Source organism: Piliocolobus tephrosceles, chromosome 10 (genome assembly GCF_002776525.5).
Source record: "Piliocolobus tephrosceles isolate RC106 chromosome 10, ASM277652v3, whole genome shotgun sequence".
NCBI lineage: Eukaryota > Metazoa > Chordata > Mammalia > Primates > Cercopithecidae > Piliocolobus > Piliocolobus tephrosceles.
Window position 1 is genome coordinate 15,737,846 of NC_045443.1, and position 19,128 is coordinate 15,756,973.

The 19,128-nt window shown below is 35.8% G+C and overlaps 1 protein-coding gene across 1 annotated transcript in view; it reads right to left on the reverse strand.

Annotated features, from left to right (window-relative positions):
- EPS8 (epidermal growth factor receptor pathway substrate 8) overlaps positions 1–19,128 on the reverse strand; it is a 168,951-nt gene that overhangs the window by 19,367 nt on the left and 130,456 nt on the right. Inside the window, exons 11-17 of the mRNA XM_023226203.1 lie at positions 18,579–18,667; positions 18,182–18,256; positions 14,256–14,404; positions 10,948–11,131; positions 7,258–7,391; positions 2,154–2,262; positions 1,147–1,290 (exon numbers count right to left, since the gene is read on the reverse strand). Coding sequence (XP_023081971.1) covers positions 1,147–1,290; positions 2,154–2,262; positions 7,258–7,391; positions 10,948–11,131; positions 14,256–14,404; positions 18,182–18,256; positions 18,579–18,667 — 884 coding nt within the window. The remainder of the gene's footprint in view (positions 1–1,146; positions 1,291–2,153; positions 2,263–7,257; positions 7,392–10,947; positions 11,132–14,255; positions 14,405–18,181; positions 18,257–18,578; positions 18,668–19,128) is intronic.

Genomic DNA, 19,128 nt, shown 5'->3' on the forward strand with positions numbered 1-19,128 from the left:
TGCTTGGTTCATGGATTCTAGTAAGGCCAAGTCCCTCTGGATAAGCACAGGACCAACCCCAGGCGTGAAAGTCATGAGGAGCCGTAAGTACTGAAGTAAACTGTCATGAGGAGCCATAAGTACTGAAGTAAATTGTCATGAGGAGCCATAAGTACTGAAGTAAATTGTCATGGCAGCAGAAGTATGACCACAATTGCAGCTTTGGACAATCTGTATTTTTTTAAGCCTAGATCTGGCATAAAAATGAATGATTTCACTGCATATTCTATGCAGCTTCTACTCAAATTCATGACATTATTATGAGGTCAGGTGTGATCTTTTTCGCAAGACTTCGAAAATTAAAAGAATTCTTTCTCAGGGAATGAGAAGCCACTCCAGGTTTATAGGCTGTACCTGAGAGAGTCCATCCATTCTTTGTTTACAGACCTGACTCTAGAGAGCCTGTCACAGGTCTAAAATTCCCGAATTTAAAAGCAAGTTAATTCAGATGTTAGGGTAAATGAGCTGACCAGGGTCATTGAAATCCTGAAAATGTGGCATGGGCCCTAAGAATGGACCTTCATAGGCCTTCGATGATCAGGAAGAGAGAATCTGACCTATCTAATCTATATCATAAGTACATTTTAATCTTAAAATCAAGAGCGGAAAAATATTGTAATCCAGCTGAACAAGTACTCATGTACTGGTGTAAGGTGAGATGAGTGCAAGTTCAAGGCTGGTCAGTGGCAGATCATTTAAGAGACTGAAGGCAAGGGCTAAAGATGAACTGCTGGATACCAAGCCATGATCTCAGTGGCATCCTCTATCAAGAGGAACCCACTAGTGGATAGGAGAGCTGTAGGTAAAAAGACAGAAATACCATTTCTTCAAATGTCAGAAATACTATAGATCAGGGAAAAAAGCTTTCAGAGAATCAAGCACCTACTGCTAAACATTTTGAACAATTTCTAGAAGTAAATCAGAAAACATATGTGTAATTTTCCCTGTGTCTCTCACCATTGCCACTCCCCAACCAATTACTCTAGAAAAAATATATAACCAACTACATCTCAAAATGATCAATACACAAAGGTGTTTAAATCCTCTTTAAGAGTGATAGCTTTGTAAATGTGTACATACTACATTTTACTAAGAAATCATGCTCACCTGTATAGTATGAGTATAAGGTGGATCAGCACGCCCCAATCCAGATTCTGGAGGTCTCACAATATCCAAAATGTTATTTGGCACAAATCCAGAGTCTCCACTTGCATTTCGAACTTTCCACCATTGCTTCCGATCATCAAGTATCTGTCACATGCAAGAAAATAAAGGTATAATTTCCATATAAAAGCCATTTTATGAACGAAGTTCCCTAGACTTCAACAAAGAAAATTTTTCTACTTCTGATAATTAACTCAGCATCAACGTAGTGTTGACTGAATGATTCTGAGGAATTACACTAAGACATTTATGAGTATACAGTAGGTAAGGTATCATTATGGTGAATCTACCCACAGTCCATTTTACCTCCAAAGAACGGTCTGCATTATTTGAAGTACTTAAGGACTAAAGTACTTAAAGGACTTAAGGACTAAAATGACTTTTGGAAAAACCCATTGTCTCCATTTTGGTGATAGAAAGAAAAAGTATATAAAAATTACTTTTTTTCCTTATACAATTTATTGTGATAATTCACCTTATATATTCAAGAAGATGAACTCTCAATTAGAACCTAACAAAGAGAAGTTGGTGTTGTGGTGGACTATCCCTAACATCATTAGCACAATGACTGCTGAGTATATCTGTGCAAGGATATAGGATAAAAAAAGAAAATGTCTCTTATTGAACTATTTTGTGCATCCACATCTGAATTGATAACTAGCCTTGGCTCCAAAATGAAGAAATATCAGAAGAAAGAGGGCAAGGAAGACAGCAAAGGAAGTTAAAAAGCCCACTCCCTCCGCTCCCCACAAAAAACAAATAAAGGAGTATTCTAAATCTATCCCCTTAGAAGGAGCATCTATATACCTCTTCTAAATAGATGTAGGTATTTCTCAAATACCATGTCTTTAGTAATGTAACACTTTTGAAGGAAAGTTTAGTTATATACCAAAAGAGTAATACAATAAAGCTACATTATTAAGAGTATAAAAAAGAAAAAATTGTATTACCTCTAAAATATCATCCTTTAGAACTGAGAGCTCACTGTTGTTCCTTGCTACAAAGTCATACTTGGATTTGGCATATTTCTTGGGTTGTGTTTTCAGTGGTTCATAATTTCTATAAAAAGAAAGAAAAAAGATTATTATTCTGCTAGCTCTTCCTAAAGGATAAAAACAGAAAACATTAAGACAAGCCAAATCCTACTAGAAAACTTTCTGAAAAGTTACAGCAGTTTCATTTTATTACATTTCACATTATGATAAATACAAGTTACTTTAAAGTTCTTGCTATTAAAATGAACAAACTACGGCCATGGAAAAAAACAAATAATGCAAAATCACAAGGCTAGGTGGTACTTAGAAAAATCAAGAATCCAAGTCTATAAATTCTTTGTCTACTAAATACATATACTGGATATTTTGTTAATTACCATCTGTACCATAAAAGAACTAGATAAAGATAAATGTTAGTATTCTTCATAAAATTAAAGGAGATTGAAAATAATTTCCATAGTGGTAATTTTAGTTATATGTTGATTTCACTAATTCAGGCAATGTCTGCAATTCAGTAACCAAATATGTAAATTTAAAATTTATAACTAGGCATCAGTTTTTAGAAACACTTTGCCCAGTTATCTAAATTGCAAAAAAGAGAGAGATGCACTAAGTATGAGACTAGTAACACTTTCAAATAAATAAGTAAATAAATAATTTAATTCACCATAAACTTTTTAAAAGTGTATGGGCCCTATTTTTTAAAAATGAAACTTCCTTAAAAAACCAAATACCTCTTCTAATCATTAAATGAGTACTAATAGACTTAATGATTTAACTAAAGATTACTTTTATATGTAACGCAATACACTTGATGCATTAAATATTTGTATTTTCTTCATCTATTTCAATAATAAAATTACTTTAACCCTTTATTAATTTTACTCCCTAGTCTTCTCCTCCATTTACATTCCCACATTTATTTACACATCTCTACAAGGGAAATAGCAGGTAGAGACTAAAGATGTTAGGTCATCCTACCCCTGTCAAGTTGCCATTCTTTTTGCTGTCTACCAAGTTCTCTGGAATGTTGAGTTATACCAGGGCCTGCAGAACAGTTGTAGACATAATGTATCCTGTCATCATAGGTTTTTGTTACCTCCTAGGTAGTAACTCCATTGGAGGAGGGAGATAGGGACAAAGAAAAAAGAAGACCAGTATAGAACACCTTATAGACAAGCATGTACAAACAGCTTATTGGCTATTTTTAGTACATTAAAAATAAGATTGGTGGAAAAGATGAAATTATGGTGAAGTAATTATTATATGTTATTAATAATAATAATTTTAAAACTGTGTTCCATGGATTTCCCATCCCTATCCCTACTGGAATAGCTCTGCTTTTATTTACTTTATATATTCACATTGAATCTACTAAGATTTCATTTGGGGGATAAAAGAGATTCAATTACCCCAAACATTAGGAAAACAGTAATTTCAGTGTTTTGTCTTCCTCTCTTCCCCTATTTTCCTTTCTCCTGTGATCTGCAAAATAATCACTATTAATAATGGAGAGTTAAGGGTCTATAACAAAGTTTTTTTTAATCTCGCAGGTCTCAGAAGTGTTTACCTGAAGTGCTTTAGAATTTACAAATCTTTATGACTCACAGTTTCTTGCCCTCTATAGGTTAAGCATAGATATGACACTGACCATAGTTATCAAACAGATAATCACAATTTGTAATTTTTCAGAGGTACCAAACTTTCTTGGCCAGGCGCGGTGGCTCATGCCCCTAATCCCAGTACTTTGGGAGGCCGAGGAGGGTGGATCACCTGAGGTCAGGAGTTTGAGACCAGCCTGTCCAATATGGTGAAACCCCATCTCTACTAAAAATACAAAATTAGCCAGGCATGGTAGCACATGCCTGTAACCCCAGCTACTGAGGAGGCTGAGGTGGGAGAATCGCTTGAAACCAGGAGGCGGAGGTTGCAGTAGGCCGAGATTGTGCCATTGCACTCCAGCCTGGGCGACAAGAGCAAAACTCTGTCTCAAAAAATAAATAAATAAATAAAAGAGGTACCAAAGTTTCTTAAGAGCTATGGAATGTAACAAAATGTATGGGCTCATTTTCTGATTTGGAATAATAGATATGCCACTTGATAGAGAGCAGACATATAGACAGTAGTAATTTGAGAATTTCTCTAAAATACTAATTGCATCTGACAGCAATAAGCTATAAAACTCAAAGGTATGGGCTCTAAATTCAACAAATGGTCTACCTAATGGCATAGTAATTTCACAGAACAGTGAATATACTTCCTATGACATTGTTAAGCTAAATATGTTCTGAGAAACCCTCTGTACTTCCATACTTGAGTCCTGTGGACAAATCATAACCTAATTTAGTAGGTAGACACACTGAAAACCCAATTTAGGAGTATGCTTCTGTAACAATAGCTGAGTCTCAGCCAATCCCAGCAGCCATACTTCAAGGACTCATAGGCCACTGACTGCTCAAATGTCTGTAAATGCCAAACTGTAACCAGTCCAGCTGTTTCTATACCTCACGTCCGTTTTCTGTACGTCACTTTCCTTTTTTTGTCTATACATTTGCTCTGACCATGATGCATCCCTGGAGTCTCTCTGAATCTGCTGTGATTATGGGGGCTCCCCAATTCATGAGCCATTTCCCCCCGCCTTTGCTCAATTACACTGTTAAATTTAATTTGTCTGAAGTTTTTCTTCTAATAGTATCTACTGCATTCCTGCTATGTAATAGAGTTTAAGGTCAATAATTATTTATAACAACAAATTCAAAACCTCTGTATATTTTACATCAGACCACAATTTTCAGAGAGTTTTTCAAAATGATGACAAATTTTCTTAGCAACATAGAACATCAATGATTCATGTATTTATCAACTATCCTAGCTCCTATTAAGTCCAGCGAGGCAGAATCCATAAGAATAACTGAGACATAAAATCTACCCACCACTCAAGGTATTCAAAAAAATTCTTTCTATGGCGAAATTCTGACCACTCTAGTCTATTATCCCTTCATGGAATTTCCTTCACTATATTTTATTTAAATTTCTATTTATCAAAGGTTACTAAAAGAAACCTTATAAAATTCACGACAGCCTTCTCTGCGGTGAGGAAAAAAAATTGTTAAAAACAAATGTCCCTGACATCACCTATCCCATCCTACATTAAGTTTCATGAGACAAATATTATTGAGAATTTAGGAGTAAGAAAAGCATTTTTCATCCCAATGAACTGATACTCATTCCTTTTCCTAATGTTAGCAAATGATTATGTTTCTCTTTTTGTTCTGACAGCCAGAAATGTGAAAGACAAATCTGAAATTCAACAATAGTGTCAACTTTTATACTTTATAAAAATTCTCATCTTCCCTCTTAACTTCTTAATTTTATATTTTATTTCATTATTTTTCAATAACAATACTACTTCAACTACATATAATTTAAGTGAGCTAACTGAATCTATTTTGGAAGCAGAAGGGGTACAAAGATATAACTAAATCAATAAACCAAAGTTACATTTCCCTAATACTTGATAAAGATCATAAAAATCAAGGTCAGCTTTTAAAAGGCTCTGTGGTAAGGTGCCCAAAATAAATGGCAGAGTTTATTCCATCAGTAATAGTATCCCTTACAGATATGCAGGTGAAGGACAGGGAAGTAGTGACTCTGAAATACTGGATACACTCTCATGCACTTATTCATCCAATCCATCAATCAAATAAATCTACACTTAGTGAGTGACCACAGTATGCTAGATGTGGTCTTAAAATGGAACCTGATAAAAGTTTTCTAATGTCAGTATGTACTCTACATATGCACTCAAGTGGTTTTCTAGCTACTTAGCTGTGGAAAATCATCCAAATTACTGAAGTGATAAAACTGAAAGAAACCTATTAATCTGAAATGATTTCTATAATATTGACATCTAAGACAGAAAGAAAGAAAAAAGAAAATATTAAGACGTGTACTAAGTTAGTTAAGAAGGATTTCAATGAAATAATGTTCAAGCTTCAAAACCGATTTCCAACTGTATCTACTAAAAATTAATTATATAATTAAAACATTCTCACATGTTGGCATTTAAAATATATATTATTCATTGCTGACTTTTCTTTGTACTCAATTTAATGTCACTGGTGCCCTTGGAGTTATACCTGTGTAATTTCTACAGCAATTACTTAAGCATTACCTGTCACCATCCCTGACGAAGAACAAAAATTTTGAATCCCACTTTCTTCAGATTATATTAAGAAAAGAGTGTACAGAAAAGAAATAAAGGGCATATAACTCTTGTGGTAAGAGAGGTTTTGAAGCAGGAAAGTACTAGGCTGAGTTCTCTACCCCCTGTTCACTGAATGACCCTCCTCCTATACCCATGTTATCAAGATTTTACCTCCTTTTCTCTTTTCTACATGGCTTGGCTCTATGTAGATCTCACTTACTAAAAACAAGATTGGAAATAAAAAAAAGAGAACTTATTCCAGTTCCTTTATTTCTTCTCATTCCAATTCTCCATCTCTGCCTATATTAAATTTTTTAAGAGTGAAAACATAGAAGAATAAATGAAGTATAAAACTGGAAAGTCAAGATAAAAAGATGAAATAGCAAGAATGACAAATAAGGCATTGACCCTGTTTAAATATTTAGCTTATATTCAGTTTAGATATATCTATCTAAAGGAAGCCTTATTTGTTTTCATTGGGTGAAGATAAAGATGGAAACTGTTTCCTTTAAAAGCTACAGAGCTGGAAGGATCCTCAGAGACCATCTGGTACAAACTAATGGAGGGTTTCAAGACAGTTCTTTCTTCTTAATGTACACATTTTGTCAGAAGTATCTTTTAAAAAATGGAAAGCCATCCAAAGGCATTTGCACTAAATGAGAATTACAGACTGAAGGTCCAGACATCTTTTGTTGATCAAAACCAGTTTTCTAAAGGAACAACTGAAACTTTATCAACGAATTAACAGATAAAAAGTTTAAAGAAGCAGTAGACAATACAGACACTGTCACCTGTTAGCACTAGATCAGACAGTTATCCACAGCTCTCAAAAGGGTGCTCATTAAATGTTACCTATCTACATGGCGATTAGAAGTTGGCTTAAAAGCAACAGCAGCTTCCCCTTGGTCCAGGTGGGGTCCTCTTGCGTAAATGTTGCTACCGAACGCATAGCCATCCACTGGATGATACTCTGATACACTGGAATGCTGAAAGACAAAGTGGGGCAGATGAAAGAATCACCAAATACTATTTGAATCAGCACTCAGGTCAGTCAACAAGATCTCTCAACTATATTGTGGTAAGTTTTCATTTTCAGGTGATAGATCATTATGTTAACACATTATGAAATGGGAGTGATACATTTTTGTCAAAGACTTACTTATAGTAAGAAAAGTCATTAGTGCAAAGGGTAATCTTGCTCTTTCTGTTCAAGAAACTGTCACCACTCTAGCAAAGTAAATATTGTCACATGAAAATCAACTGAACTCTACGCATTAAAATTATACCGACTTCTCTTTTTTTTCAATTTTAAAATGATACACAGAACATTATAGTATTTTCAATTTTTTAAAACACAGCAGCACTATTATCATCTTTACTGTTAAGGGGAACACAGAAAGGCACAACTAAATGGATCTTGATAGCCAAGAGTCCAGGATAAGAGCATGCTGGAGTCATTTCTTTTTTGCAGTTAAGATAATTCAGACAGGAAACTACTGGGAGCGACCAAGAGTGACAGTTGAGATTCACAGGTCCCACTGAGGACCATGGTTTTAAAGCTATAGACCAGCAATCCCCAACCTTTTTGGTAGCAGGACTGCTTTCATGGAAGGCAATTTTTCCATGGACCCCAGGGCCAGGGATGAAGGGGATGGTTTTGGGATGAAACTGTTCCTCCTCAGATCATCAGGCATTAGATTTTCATAAGTGTGTAACCTAGATCCCTTGTATGTGCAGTTCACAAGAGAGTTCTTGCTCCCAATGAAATCTAAAGGCGCAGCTCATCTGACAGGAGGTGGAGCTCAGCCAGTAATGCTCGCAGGCCTGCCGCTCACCTCCTGCAGTGAGGTCCAGGTTCTAACAGGCCACACACCAGTACTGGTCCACGACCCAGGGACTGGCGACCCCTGCTATAGAGAATACACGCTCAGATTGGGAGAAAACAAACAAAAACTCCCCAAAGCCTTTACATTGTTTCTTTATATGAAAATGAGGTCTGGAAGAAGCATGACAGACACTGAAGCACTGGAATTCCTTGGCTATTTTCGTTATGGATTTTGTGTATTTGTTTATGGATTCATTGGGGCAAAATAGTTGAAACTGGAAATGTTTCAGAAAAGTCTTAGACATATGGTTACCACAGTTAATTCTAACGGCAAAGTAAGCAGGAGGAGGGCTGAGTTTATCCACGGACGGGGCAGGTGACGTTTATGTATACAAAATCAGGATACTGTGCTTAATATAAATACAAATAAACAAGTTTCAGCCATTTAAATTAAAAAAATCTGAGCTCAATTAAGTCAGTTTATCATTTCCCTGGGAAAGAGTAGAGGCACTACATTAGATTAGGTAATCTTTAATTAAAGGTTGTTCTAAAGAGGGGAGTGCTCTGTTAGAAGCACCCACACCTTTTGCCCAGCTCTGAACATAACAGTGAAGTCAGCAGTATGAAATCACTGGGTCCTGAGAGTGACTGGAAATACTGAAAGGGAGAAGAGAAATGATGACAAATGACTAACTGTGATGACTACCAAAGCTTGCTTAGGGTTCAGAGGAAGTAAAGAAGCTGAGTACTGCCACCCATATTTGTCACTCTATGTCACCTATGTCTTTCAATCCTAAACAAAAATCGTAAGATCCTGAATTACCCAAGTCTTGTTGTAAATGCATTTATTATAGTAGCAATAAAGTATAATAAAATCTCTCTTCTAGGGATGATTACATTTTTATGCATTTTAAGTCACCATTACTTGGCCTCTTTTCCAACAAAATCTCAAGGCATAAAATTCCCTGGAACTGCTAGCATGTGTTTTTCATTTTTTAAAACCTCTGAATAACTACTTCAGCCATAAAATGAAATATAGTTTATAACAGGAAAATGATAACTCATTACAAGTAAGGATTCTCAATAATTCCTCTTTTAAAATTACTTATTCAGTGAAAGCAGACAAACTTATATCCTGGGAGCCCATTACTCTCTTCTTAAATACACAAATTGGGAACGAAATCACAAAAGTGAATTTCTGAGGCACACATTATAAAGTGAGTATATTTTCTTATTTAAGATATGAAGCCTATAAGCTGGAAATTTTTTATGATGTGAAAATATTCAGCTGTAACTATAGCAACAGCAAGTGTATCATAATTTCATGTTTGATTATATTTTCTTTCCTCTAGAAAAACTGCCCTTTAAGTGGAAAGAAAGTTCACAGTGATGAGGCCTGAACTCTGAAATACAGGCAGGGATATATGCTTGCCAACTGAGCAGTGAGGTCATCTTAATTATTCATTTAGAGGGAAGGACAGGCAAGGAATCCACCTCTTCCTTTATAATACAGCCAGAGGAAAAAAACAATTACATTAGAAAAAAATTATTTCAAAGTAATATGTTGCTTTATTTTTAAAGTTTCAGGAATGGAACCAAACTTCTATAATACTATTGTTATTGTCCAAATAATAGTCCACAAAGGGAACAATTTTTAAAATTTAATTTAGATAAACAATTTGCCTTAAAAGTAGTCACAGGATATAATACACCATGGTTTGACAATTCATTCCTTCATACCACATTTGCCACATTATAAATATCTATGATAGCCTGAGAAAACTAATCTAAGGAATTAATAAAAATAACAGGACTTTGGGAAGATCTTGTCATCATTTACTGTTTCTTCTTCAAACTAGATCTCATTCACCTAATTCTTCAGGTTCTGCCCATCCTATTTGTGTTTGGTCCAGCTTTACTCAGTGCTCGATGTTCTTTTCCAACAAACAAGAAGAGTCACAGAAACATCATTTGTAGGGAATGTGACAAGACAGCATACTCAATTGCATTCTCTCAACTGGATTCCCAAATAGGTTATACTCTAAAGATGACTAAATACTTAAAAGATAAAATGAATGTTAAGATCTCCTCAAGGTGTATAGTTTTATAAATGATCATTTGAACCTAAGGACTAGAGTACAGAAGAACTTTGGTCTTCTAGTAAGGGTCATAGGACTCCAGAGGTTTAGAACTAGGCAAAAGCGAAGAAAGAAAACAAACAGAAGACAAAAGTAGGCAAAGCAACATGAAGAGAAGAAGGAGAGAAAATAATTAGTGGCATTTAGGAAACAGCTGATTGGGACAGGTTAGAGGATCTAGGTTCAGGGAACTGTCTAGAGGGCCTGATAAGGGGAGAGGAAAACAAAAAGAAATAAGCCAAAGGGCAGTAGTGCAATTCCCTGACAAGGAGAGAAAGTTATCCTAAAATAGCTTAGGATTGGGAGCCAGGAGAACAGTGGCAACAAGGGGAGGGGGAGGGCTGACAGGCTATAGGAGAGCAATTTGGGTTGGGGTTGGGCTTCACGGAGGAACAGAGCAACTGTCACAAAAAATGACAGAGGCAAGAGAGAGATGTAATTCAGGAGAGAGTAACATTCAGACTTGATTCTAGAGCAATTTTCAGATCAATAAAACGAGAACTTGCCATCAGAATTATAAGAGAATACACAGATAATTACACTGTCTACAACGGGTAATGTTAAAAAAAAAAACTGTACCTCGGTGGATAATCTTTTTATTTCCTGTTTGCGCTGATGTTCTGCTACATTTGCCACAGATTCTGCCAGTTGATAAAGATCTTGTTCCATGGTTGCTCCCATAAAGTTCAGCATTGGGGGCTCCCAGCCATTGCGGAACCGTGGAACATATGGTGGAATAAACTGTTCTTTTGGCCACTCTGCTCTGTAGGAGGGAATGAAGGCGTATAAACAATAAAATCTAGGAATGTATCCATACTCACAGTTATCTTCGGTAAGGCTAGACATACACACGCACACACACATAAACAACAAAAACAGCACATAGACCTAATCTGTCTTCCATCCACCCAAAAAGAAAAAGCAAACGTGTTTATGCCAGTATTTCACATCAATAAAATGAAAGAAAGACTGAAATCTGTTGCATGATCTGTTTTCACAACATTGCCCCAGTTCTCTGTTAAACTCAAGTTTTTAACATGGGTATGGGATTTAAAAATTTGTGTAAGAAGGGAGAGTGGAGCTAGGAGTATGCTAAGTATTTAGAGAACAAACTTCTCTAACATTTAAAGTAGTTTCAGATTCCTAACTCTCCCTTCACTCCCCTCCCATCATTATTGAAACCTCCAGGTATTAGACGTATCTTTCAAAAGAGAAACAGCCCAGCAAGTTCTTAAGGTTTATGATTTTTAAACTTATGAAGTCCCCTAAAATGAAACAGACAGCCAGTTTTATAAATTAAATGTATCAGCTCTGTTTTAATCAGTAAAGTCAGCTGTAATCACAATCATATCGGTTCATCATTTAATGACACTGAGTGAAACTTATTTCTATAAGATCCTAATCATTCATGAACCACAAAAATAACTAGGACAAAAATGAGGACTTCGTTTTTGCTAGAATATGTTGCTTTATCTTTCATATTTAATTCTTCATGTTATATTTCTACTATGATGAAATCAGCCATCTTATTCAGATTGTTATAGATTTTCATGGTTCTTTTTATCTTTATGAGTTTTTAAATCAGTCAGTACATTCATTTCCAAAGACTCTTAACAATCAGGATCTAAAATGACCCTTTCTGCATGTTAACAGCTAACAATATATTTCGTTTTGATGTAGTTTTTTGAATGTTAATTTTCTTATTTTAAGATAGAACCCTAAACAAAGAAATTAAGGAGCCTGAGCTATATTTGTAACGTGAGGCCTGATCAATTTAATAAGCTTCATGAAATTAAAGGATGCCACCTAAGCTTATCATAAAATCATAACCTATATAAATCTAATAGATTTAAGTGATCTATTTACAATTGAATATTATTCAGCCATAAAAACGAAAGAAATCCTGTCATTTGCAGCAACATGGATGGAACTGGAGGTCATTCTGTTAAGCAAAATAAGCTCACTCATATGCAGAAGCTAAAAAAAGTGGATTTCATGAAGGTAGAGAGTAGACTGGTGGTTACTAGTGGCTAACAGGGATGGGGCAGGGTTACAGGGAGATGAAGAGAAGTTGATTAATGGATACAAACGTACATTGAATAGAAGAACTAAGACCCAGTGTTAGATAGATCAGTAGGGTGACTACTGATGAAATTAGTTAGCACTAACCTATTGTACATTTCAAAATAGCTAGAAGAGAAAAACTCAAATGTTCCTAGCATAAATATTTAAGATATTTAAGGTGACGGATATCCTAATTACCCTGATTTCATCTTTATACATTATATGAATGTATCAAAATTTCATATGTACCCTGAAAATATGTACAACTATTAATAAGGTATCAGTTAAAAATTATAAAAATAAGAAGATTTAACCAGTTTTATACAGTATAAAAACAGTATTATATGGCATACACTGTGCTATACTAATACATAAATAGTATAAATAAATGTAAATATTTTCAATTTAAAAGCAACAACTGCAATGCTTTCAAAGAATTCTCTGCTTAACTATATTCCAACACAAGCAACTGTCAAAATCCAAAAAATAAGTGGAAAAGTTTGTATGTTTCAATAGGAGAAAAATGGAGAAAAAACATTATGAATTGGCCCATGACTCTTAGGCTAGCCCATTCAAAACCATTAGGAAGATAAATGTCTAAGTGGCCATACTAAGTGATTTGTTCTAAGTGATGAAAAAAATAAAAAGATTTAGATAAACGAGCAAAGCAAAAATTATTTATTTACAATCATCAAATTAGAAATATTTTCTTACCTTGCCTTGCTCAGCAAGCATTAGCACTACAATTGTTAATAATCTGTCTTCCATAATCACTTTATTGACAAATGTACAATACTAAAAATTACCCACTCTTCCTTTTCAGTTCCACTGTGACCCTCTAGTCCTGAAGAATACTGATTTATAAGGAGCCTCTACTAAAACATTAGCATCTCAAAAGGCCTCTGCCTCCAGTTACTTCTGTCCTTGTCCTTGCTAGCCTCAACTACCAGACTGACCTTTCGAAAACATAGATGTCATTATGTCACACCTCTATTCACAAAGTTATTGGTTCTCCACAGCCTACAGAACCATGCTCCAACTCTTTAGCATGGCACTGAAAGCCTGCATAATCCAGCCCTCAACTCTATCTGCTCATTTTATTACCCTCCTTCTCCTGCCCTTCCACAATCATCTGCTACCCGAAGTCCATATTCTAGAGAAACACATCTTCATCCTCTCTTCCCTTGACTACCTCATGCTTTCACTTCTGCTTCTCTCTCTACCTGGACAGGCCCCTGCCCTGCTATGGAATTGTGGAAATCCTACTCATCCTGCTAAAAGGCAGTTTAGCAAACTAATGATGAATACTGACTCCAGAGCTACATGGCACGAGTTCACATCCCTGCTCTGTCACTTACAAGTTGTGTGACCTTGGGCAAATTGCTTATCCTCTCTGGGCCTTACTTTCCCATCTGCAAAATAGGGATAATAAGAGTAGTTATGTAAAGTGCATGGACTAGCAAGCACTGTGCGCGCGGGCGCGCGCGTGTGTGTGTGAACTCCATGTGTACCTGTCGATTTTAAATGCCAGCTCTTCTTTGAAAGCTAACTACCCTCCTGTCTAAATCTTCTTCCTGACTGCTCCCCTTGCCAACCAACAGCATTTTGTTTATGACTCACTCCTAAGGTATATCATGCCTTATATTACATACACTTCTGTCTCTTCCACTAGATTTGTAGCTTTTAAGGGTTTAGGCTTTTTCATCCTATGACACTTAGTCCCCGTATGTACAAGGTTAAATAAATGTCTCATTAGATCCATGTAATAAAGAACGGTACTTAAGGCATTATAGGTGGCAAATGCTGAACCCATATATGCTTACCTGGCTTTCATCCAACTTCCTCCCAAAGACATCCACAGCTGCCGTTCATCACCATTGACAGTATAATTTAAGAAATCAATTGTGTCCTTAGTCAATAGGGGACTAAGTACTGAACTGGCTAGTTCAGGACCTCCTGTTGCCTGCACCACCTAAAATAACAAACCATTTTTAGCAAGAAGATGATTATTCTTTGTGTATTTTCAAAATGTGTAGACAAAATGGCAGACATGCCAAAATATGCACTACTTTTTAATAGTCATATTACATTTTGATGCTGTGCAATACGCTACCGAATGAAAAACAGCTTGTCAAATCAACTTGCCCAGCCCAGCAGTGCTTTAAATTCTAAAATGAAAGTTAACAATTTAACAACTTTCACAGCATCTGCCTATGGGCTGCATATGACTACAGTTTCTCTGGAAGATACTAAAGGCTATGCAGAGAACTCTAGATCAGGTGATTTTACTATCCCTGTTTTTTTGTTATTGTTGTTTTAAATATGTGTTTCTCTACTGGCAAATCTATTACGCTAAACTTGAAAAATACAGTTCCCAAGATGAATACTATCAAGAGAAACAATACTATCAAGAGTTAACAGTCTATGGCTGTGCCTATACAGACACATAAAAAATAAAAGGATCCAGGGAGGAAGGCGAAACAGGAATGAAAACTGGTATTCTTAATCTATGGTACTTTTCTCCAGAATTATTTTTGGAAAATTTCCCTGATTTAATAGGGATAATTTAATGACAGCAGAAACAAACAGGTGCAATTCTCTGATAAGTAAAATGAGGATAAGTAGATGTCCAAAAACGGCTCTAAATTTACTTCTTATGAGTATTTTCTGGCTTAGAAAAATGGTAGTTATCTCCTAGAGCAGAAACCAGAGTCCTTTTATAAAATCTTCCCTTCTCAGAGATGTGGCACAAGAAGAAAGGAGATTTTTTGAATGGCTCCAATCATCCAGGTGTTCTCAGCATGCTATGCTGTTCTACGCCTCTGTGTATTTGCACATGCTGTTCCCAGTTCCCCAGAAGGCCCTTCCCCATTATTCAGAACTCTACTCTGGTCCCAAGTCTTGGGAAAGCCTGTGTTAACCCCACAGTGTAACTGTGATGTACCACTCCCCACCCTGCATCCTCTAAATAATTTAGGCGTATTAGTAACACATTATACTATTACACTGTAATTTATGCATATGAGTAACACACTACACTGTTACACTGTAATTTATGCATATTAGTAACACATTACACTATTACACTGTAATTTATGGCTTTTCAGTTTCCCCTCTTTGAGGAGTTGGACTAAGACTTATCTGACTTTCAATTGCAGATGATACAGTGGTACTGGAATGAATGAAAAAAGATGGCAGATAAAGGAGGAAAGCTAACCCTTATTTGAGAACAAAACCTACCCTGCCTACCTAGCATAGTAATTTTTAACTTCCAATCTTGAACACATTTCCAATAAATATGTAGGAATAAGAGGGAAAAGTAAAACTAAAGAAAATGAGTAGACGAATATAAAAATCTCTGATTTGACAAAGAGGAAATAAAATGAAAGAAACTGTAAATGAAAGGTTAAGAGCCATGGTTCCCTCTCAAGAACGTGCGCGGGCACATGTGCTGTGGCTATGCTTGTGTATATATGTCTATGCTGAGGGAAGAGGAGAGCAACTTGCAGGTGTAAAGCCACATCATGCCTGGCCAGTAGCAGGCCCTGAATAGATGTTCCTCCCCATCTCCCTTGTCCAAGTAAAATGTCTGGGGCCCTGTAGGGAGAACATTAAATGGACCAGCAAAATATTATGATTGTAGGGACCATTAATAAGGAGTAATTTTTGAGAAAAGCAGAGATACTGAACATTGGCAAGTAAACCAATGTTTTCAGGTACATAACGTGATCACAAAGACCAATTTGTATATGTCAGGGAAACCAGTCTTGTTGTTACAGCTCTACTCTGTGTAATGACTAGATATCTACATATGGTCTCTGAGAGTGTGTGAAATAAAGAAGAGGCAGCAGAAATTGCTTTATAAATAATACTTCCAAATACTCCAACTAAGATAGCATCAAAAATGTTAAAAAATAAGGAATACAAATTTTGTTAAGGAGCTAGTATCAGTTTCTTTGCATATGTATCCCCTTGGTCTCCGTCTAATTTTTTAAAAGCGATTACATAGCAAGAATTATTCAGAAATAATTAGGCAAGTAGAAATCTGATGCTCCATATATAGCAACAACATATGGAAGCATTCATAAATTACTGATGTACTCTTAGACTTTCATCTTCTAATGCCTTACTGCTTAGCTTCTGACATTCATGTTGATAATGTTACTTACTTTCCTATGTTTGTAAAGCAATACTCATTTCATATTCTACTTCAGGTCTTGTCTACTTATCCCTGGGGAAAGAAGGATGACAGTTATCCTCCCTTACTGCCTCTTGTCAATCTTACTTGCTGGTTCTTCTCATTCTCCTAACATCAAATGCCCCAGGGCTCAACCAGTCCTTGGCCTGATTTCTCCATTGAACTCCAAATTCTCATACTCAACTATCAATTCAAATTTCCCCATCTGGATGCAACTCAATTTTGATATGTCTAAAACTGAATTCTTCACCAACCTCCAAAAACCTGCTCTACCCAGTCTTCCCATCTTGGTTAATCATCACTCCATCCTGTCAGTCTTAGGCCAAAAAGCTGGGAACGATCCTTGGCTCTTGCACAGTATATCCAATCTAGCAGCAAATTTATAACCAGATCAGACTTCTCACCACCTTCAACGATACTATGTCCAAGCACCATAATCTCCCATCTGGATTATTTTAGTAATGACCCTAGCATCTTCTTCCCCCAAATTTCTAAACACTATAGCCAGGGCAATCCTTTTCTGCTGAAAACTCAATTGTCAAAGGTCTCCCAATTCCTGATACAGACAAACAAGATGTATCTTCCTGTTACCCTGCTGATATCATCTCTTTCTAATCTTTTCTTCCTTCATTCCACTGAAGTTACAGTATCTACGTATTCCAAAAACATCCTTTGCATGTTACCACCTCAGAACATTTACACATTATTCTCTGTCTGGAATTCTCTTCTTTCAGGGATCCACATGATCCATTCTTTACTTCCTTTACTCCAATGACATCTTCTCATTGAGGCTTCCTTTAACCAACCCTACTCAAAAAGTGCAACACTCCGTTTCCCACACACATACACACATGCGTGCATCTCCCTGGAGAACTCCCAGTTCTCCTTCGCTCCTCTATTTTTCTGCATAGCATGTGATTTTTAGACTACTGTATTACTCAGACATTTATTTAGGTTATTGGTTACCTCTCTATGCTACAATATAAGTTCTAACAGTGTAAGAATTTTTGTCTGTTTTGTTCCTGATGAGTTACTTTAAAGCCAAGCACAGAGGAGGCTCTCAATTTGTATTTGTAGAATAAGTACATAAATGAATAAACAAGTCAGAGACAGTTCAAGAGATGAAGGAACACCTCAATAAAAAGAACATGGGTCTCTGAATGACTTCATGGAGCAAACCATCCATGAAGAACTAGACTTCTCATGATTATTTTGTGAGAATGAGAAAAACATCTACATTATTCAAAGTACTGAATATTATATACTAGTATACACTGAAACACTGGTATACAATAAATCTTTATTTATTTTCATATCCCTAGCACTGTCAGAGATACCAGTTTCCTCAACTATAAAATAAGGTGCTTAAACTAGATGACTTATAAGGTTCTTTTAAATTCTCAAATTTTACATTCTTGATGTTTACACAAATGGCAAAGAAATAGTACCCAAACAAGGTAATGAAGAAAAGCAGTTTAGATAATACAGACAGACACTTGGGGTTAAAAAATATACTAAGAATGATTCTTTCTTAAACTAATAAAATCTCACCATATTTAATGGAGTAAACAAAAAGTGAACCAAATCTGCAGCACTAGGATTCTGAATATGAGACTTCAGTTTGGCCTGCAACATGAAGAAAACAGAAAATAGATTACTATCAAGCAAAGTCAGACACTCAGAAAGGTCCAGCATAGACTCAGTTTCATTTTAAATATATTCTTTAGCATGGATAGAGTGAGAATAGAAGTCATTGTTTTTCAATCAAGTCTCATAGATATATATGTTTTAAAATTTGCTGTTTTAATTGAAGGCAAATCAAAACATACATACCCCCCAAAAATCTATAAAAACAATTTTATTTCTTAATTTAATCAGAAACATCCTGACTAGACTTTCATCTTTTTCATTTATTTCTTCTAATTCTATATACATAAATTTCACTTACCAGAAGGTTGAATCCATGTTTAAACTTTTGGAAACAGTCAAGAAATTCATCAGGAGGTGGAGGTTTTGCCCGCAGCGTTAAAACACCCTCTAATGAAATAAGCAAGAGGAGGAGAGCAGAGCAAAATCCAAGAAAATTTATTAAATAGAAAAACAAAAACCACATTTATGTCTGTAAAATTTGAGGATCTCATCAGACATGCTACCTAGCCACTGGGCTACATCTCATAGTCTGACTGTAAGAAACTGAGAAGATACAAAGTTCAAAATGGATTGCTCTGTCTTTAGGCACTCACTACAAATGACTCATTTAATTCCATACATTGTAGCCTTTCTCTATGGCAGGCATTGTGCTTATCATTGTGAGGGTATAAAAGTGAGTAAGTGACAAGCCCTGCCTTAAAAGCTAATGAAATACATGAATCAGATAAATAAGACAAGTACCAATCGTTATGAGAAGAGACTTACCTGGTTGGGAGATAAGGAAATTGATACTTAAAACGTATTAGATGGAGAAAGTAGCCTCTAAGATGGGATTTGAAAAAGTTTGG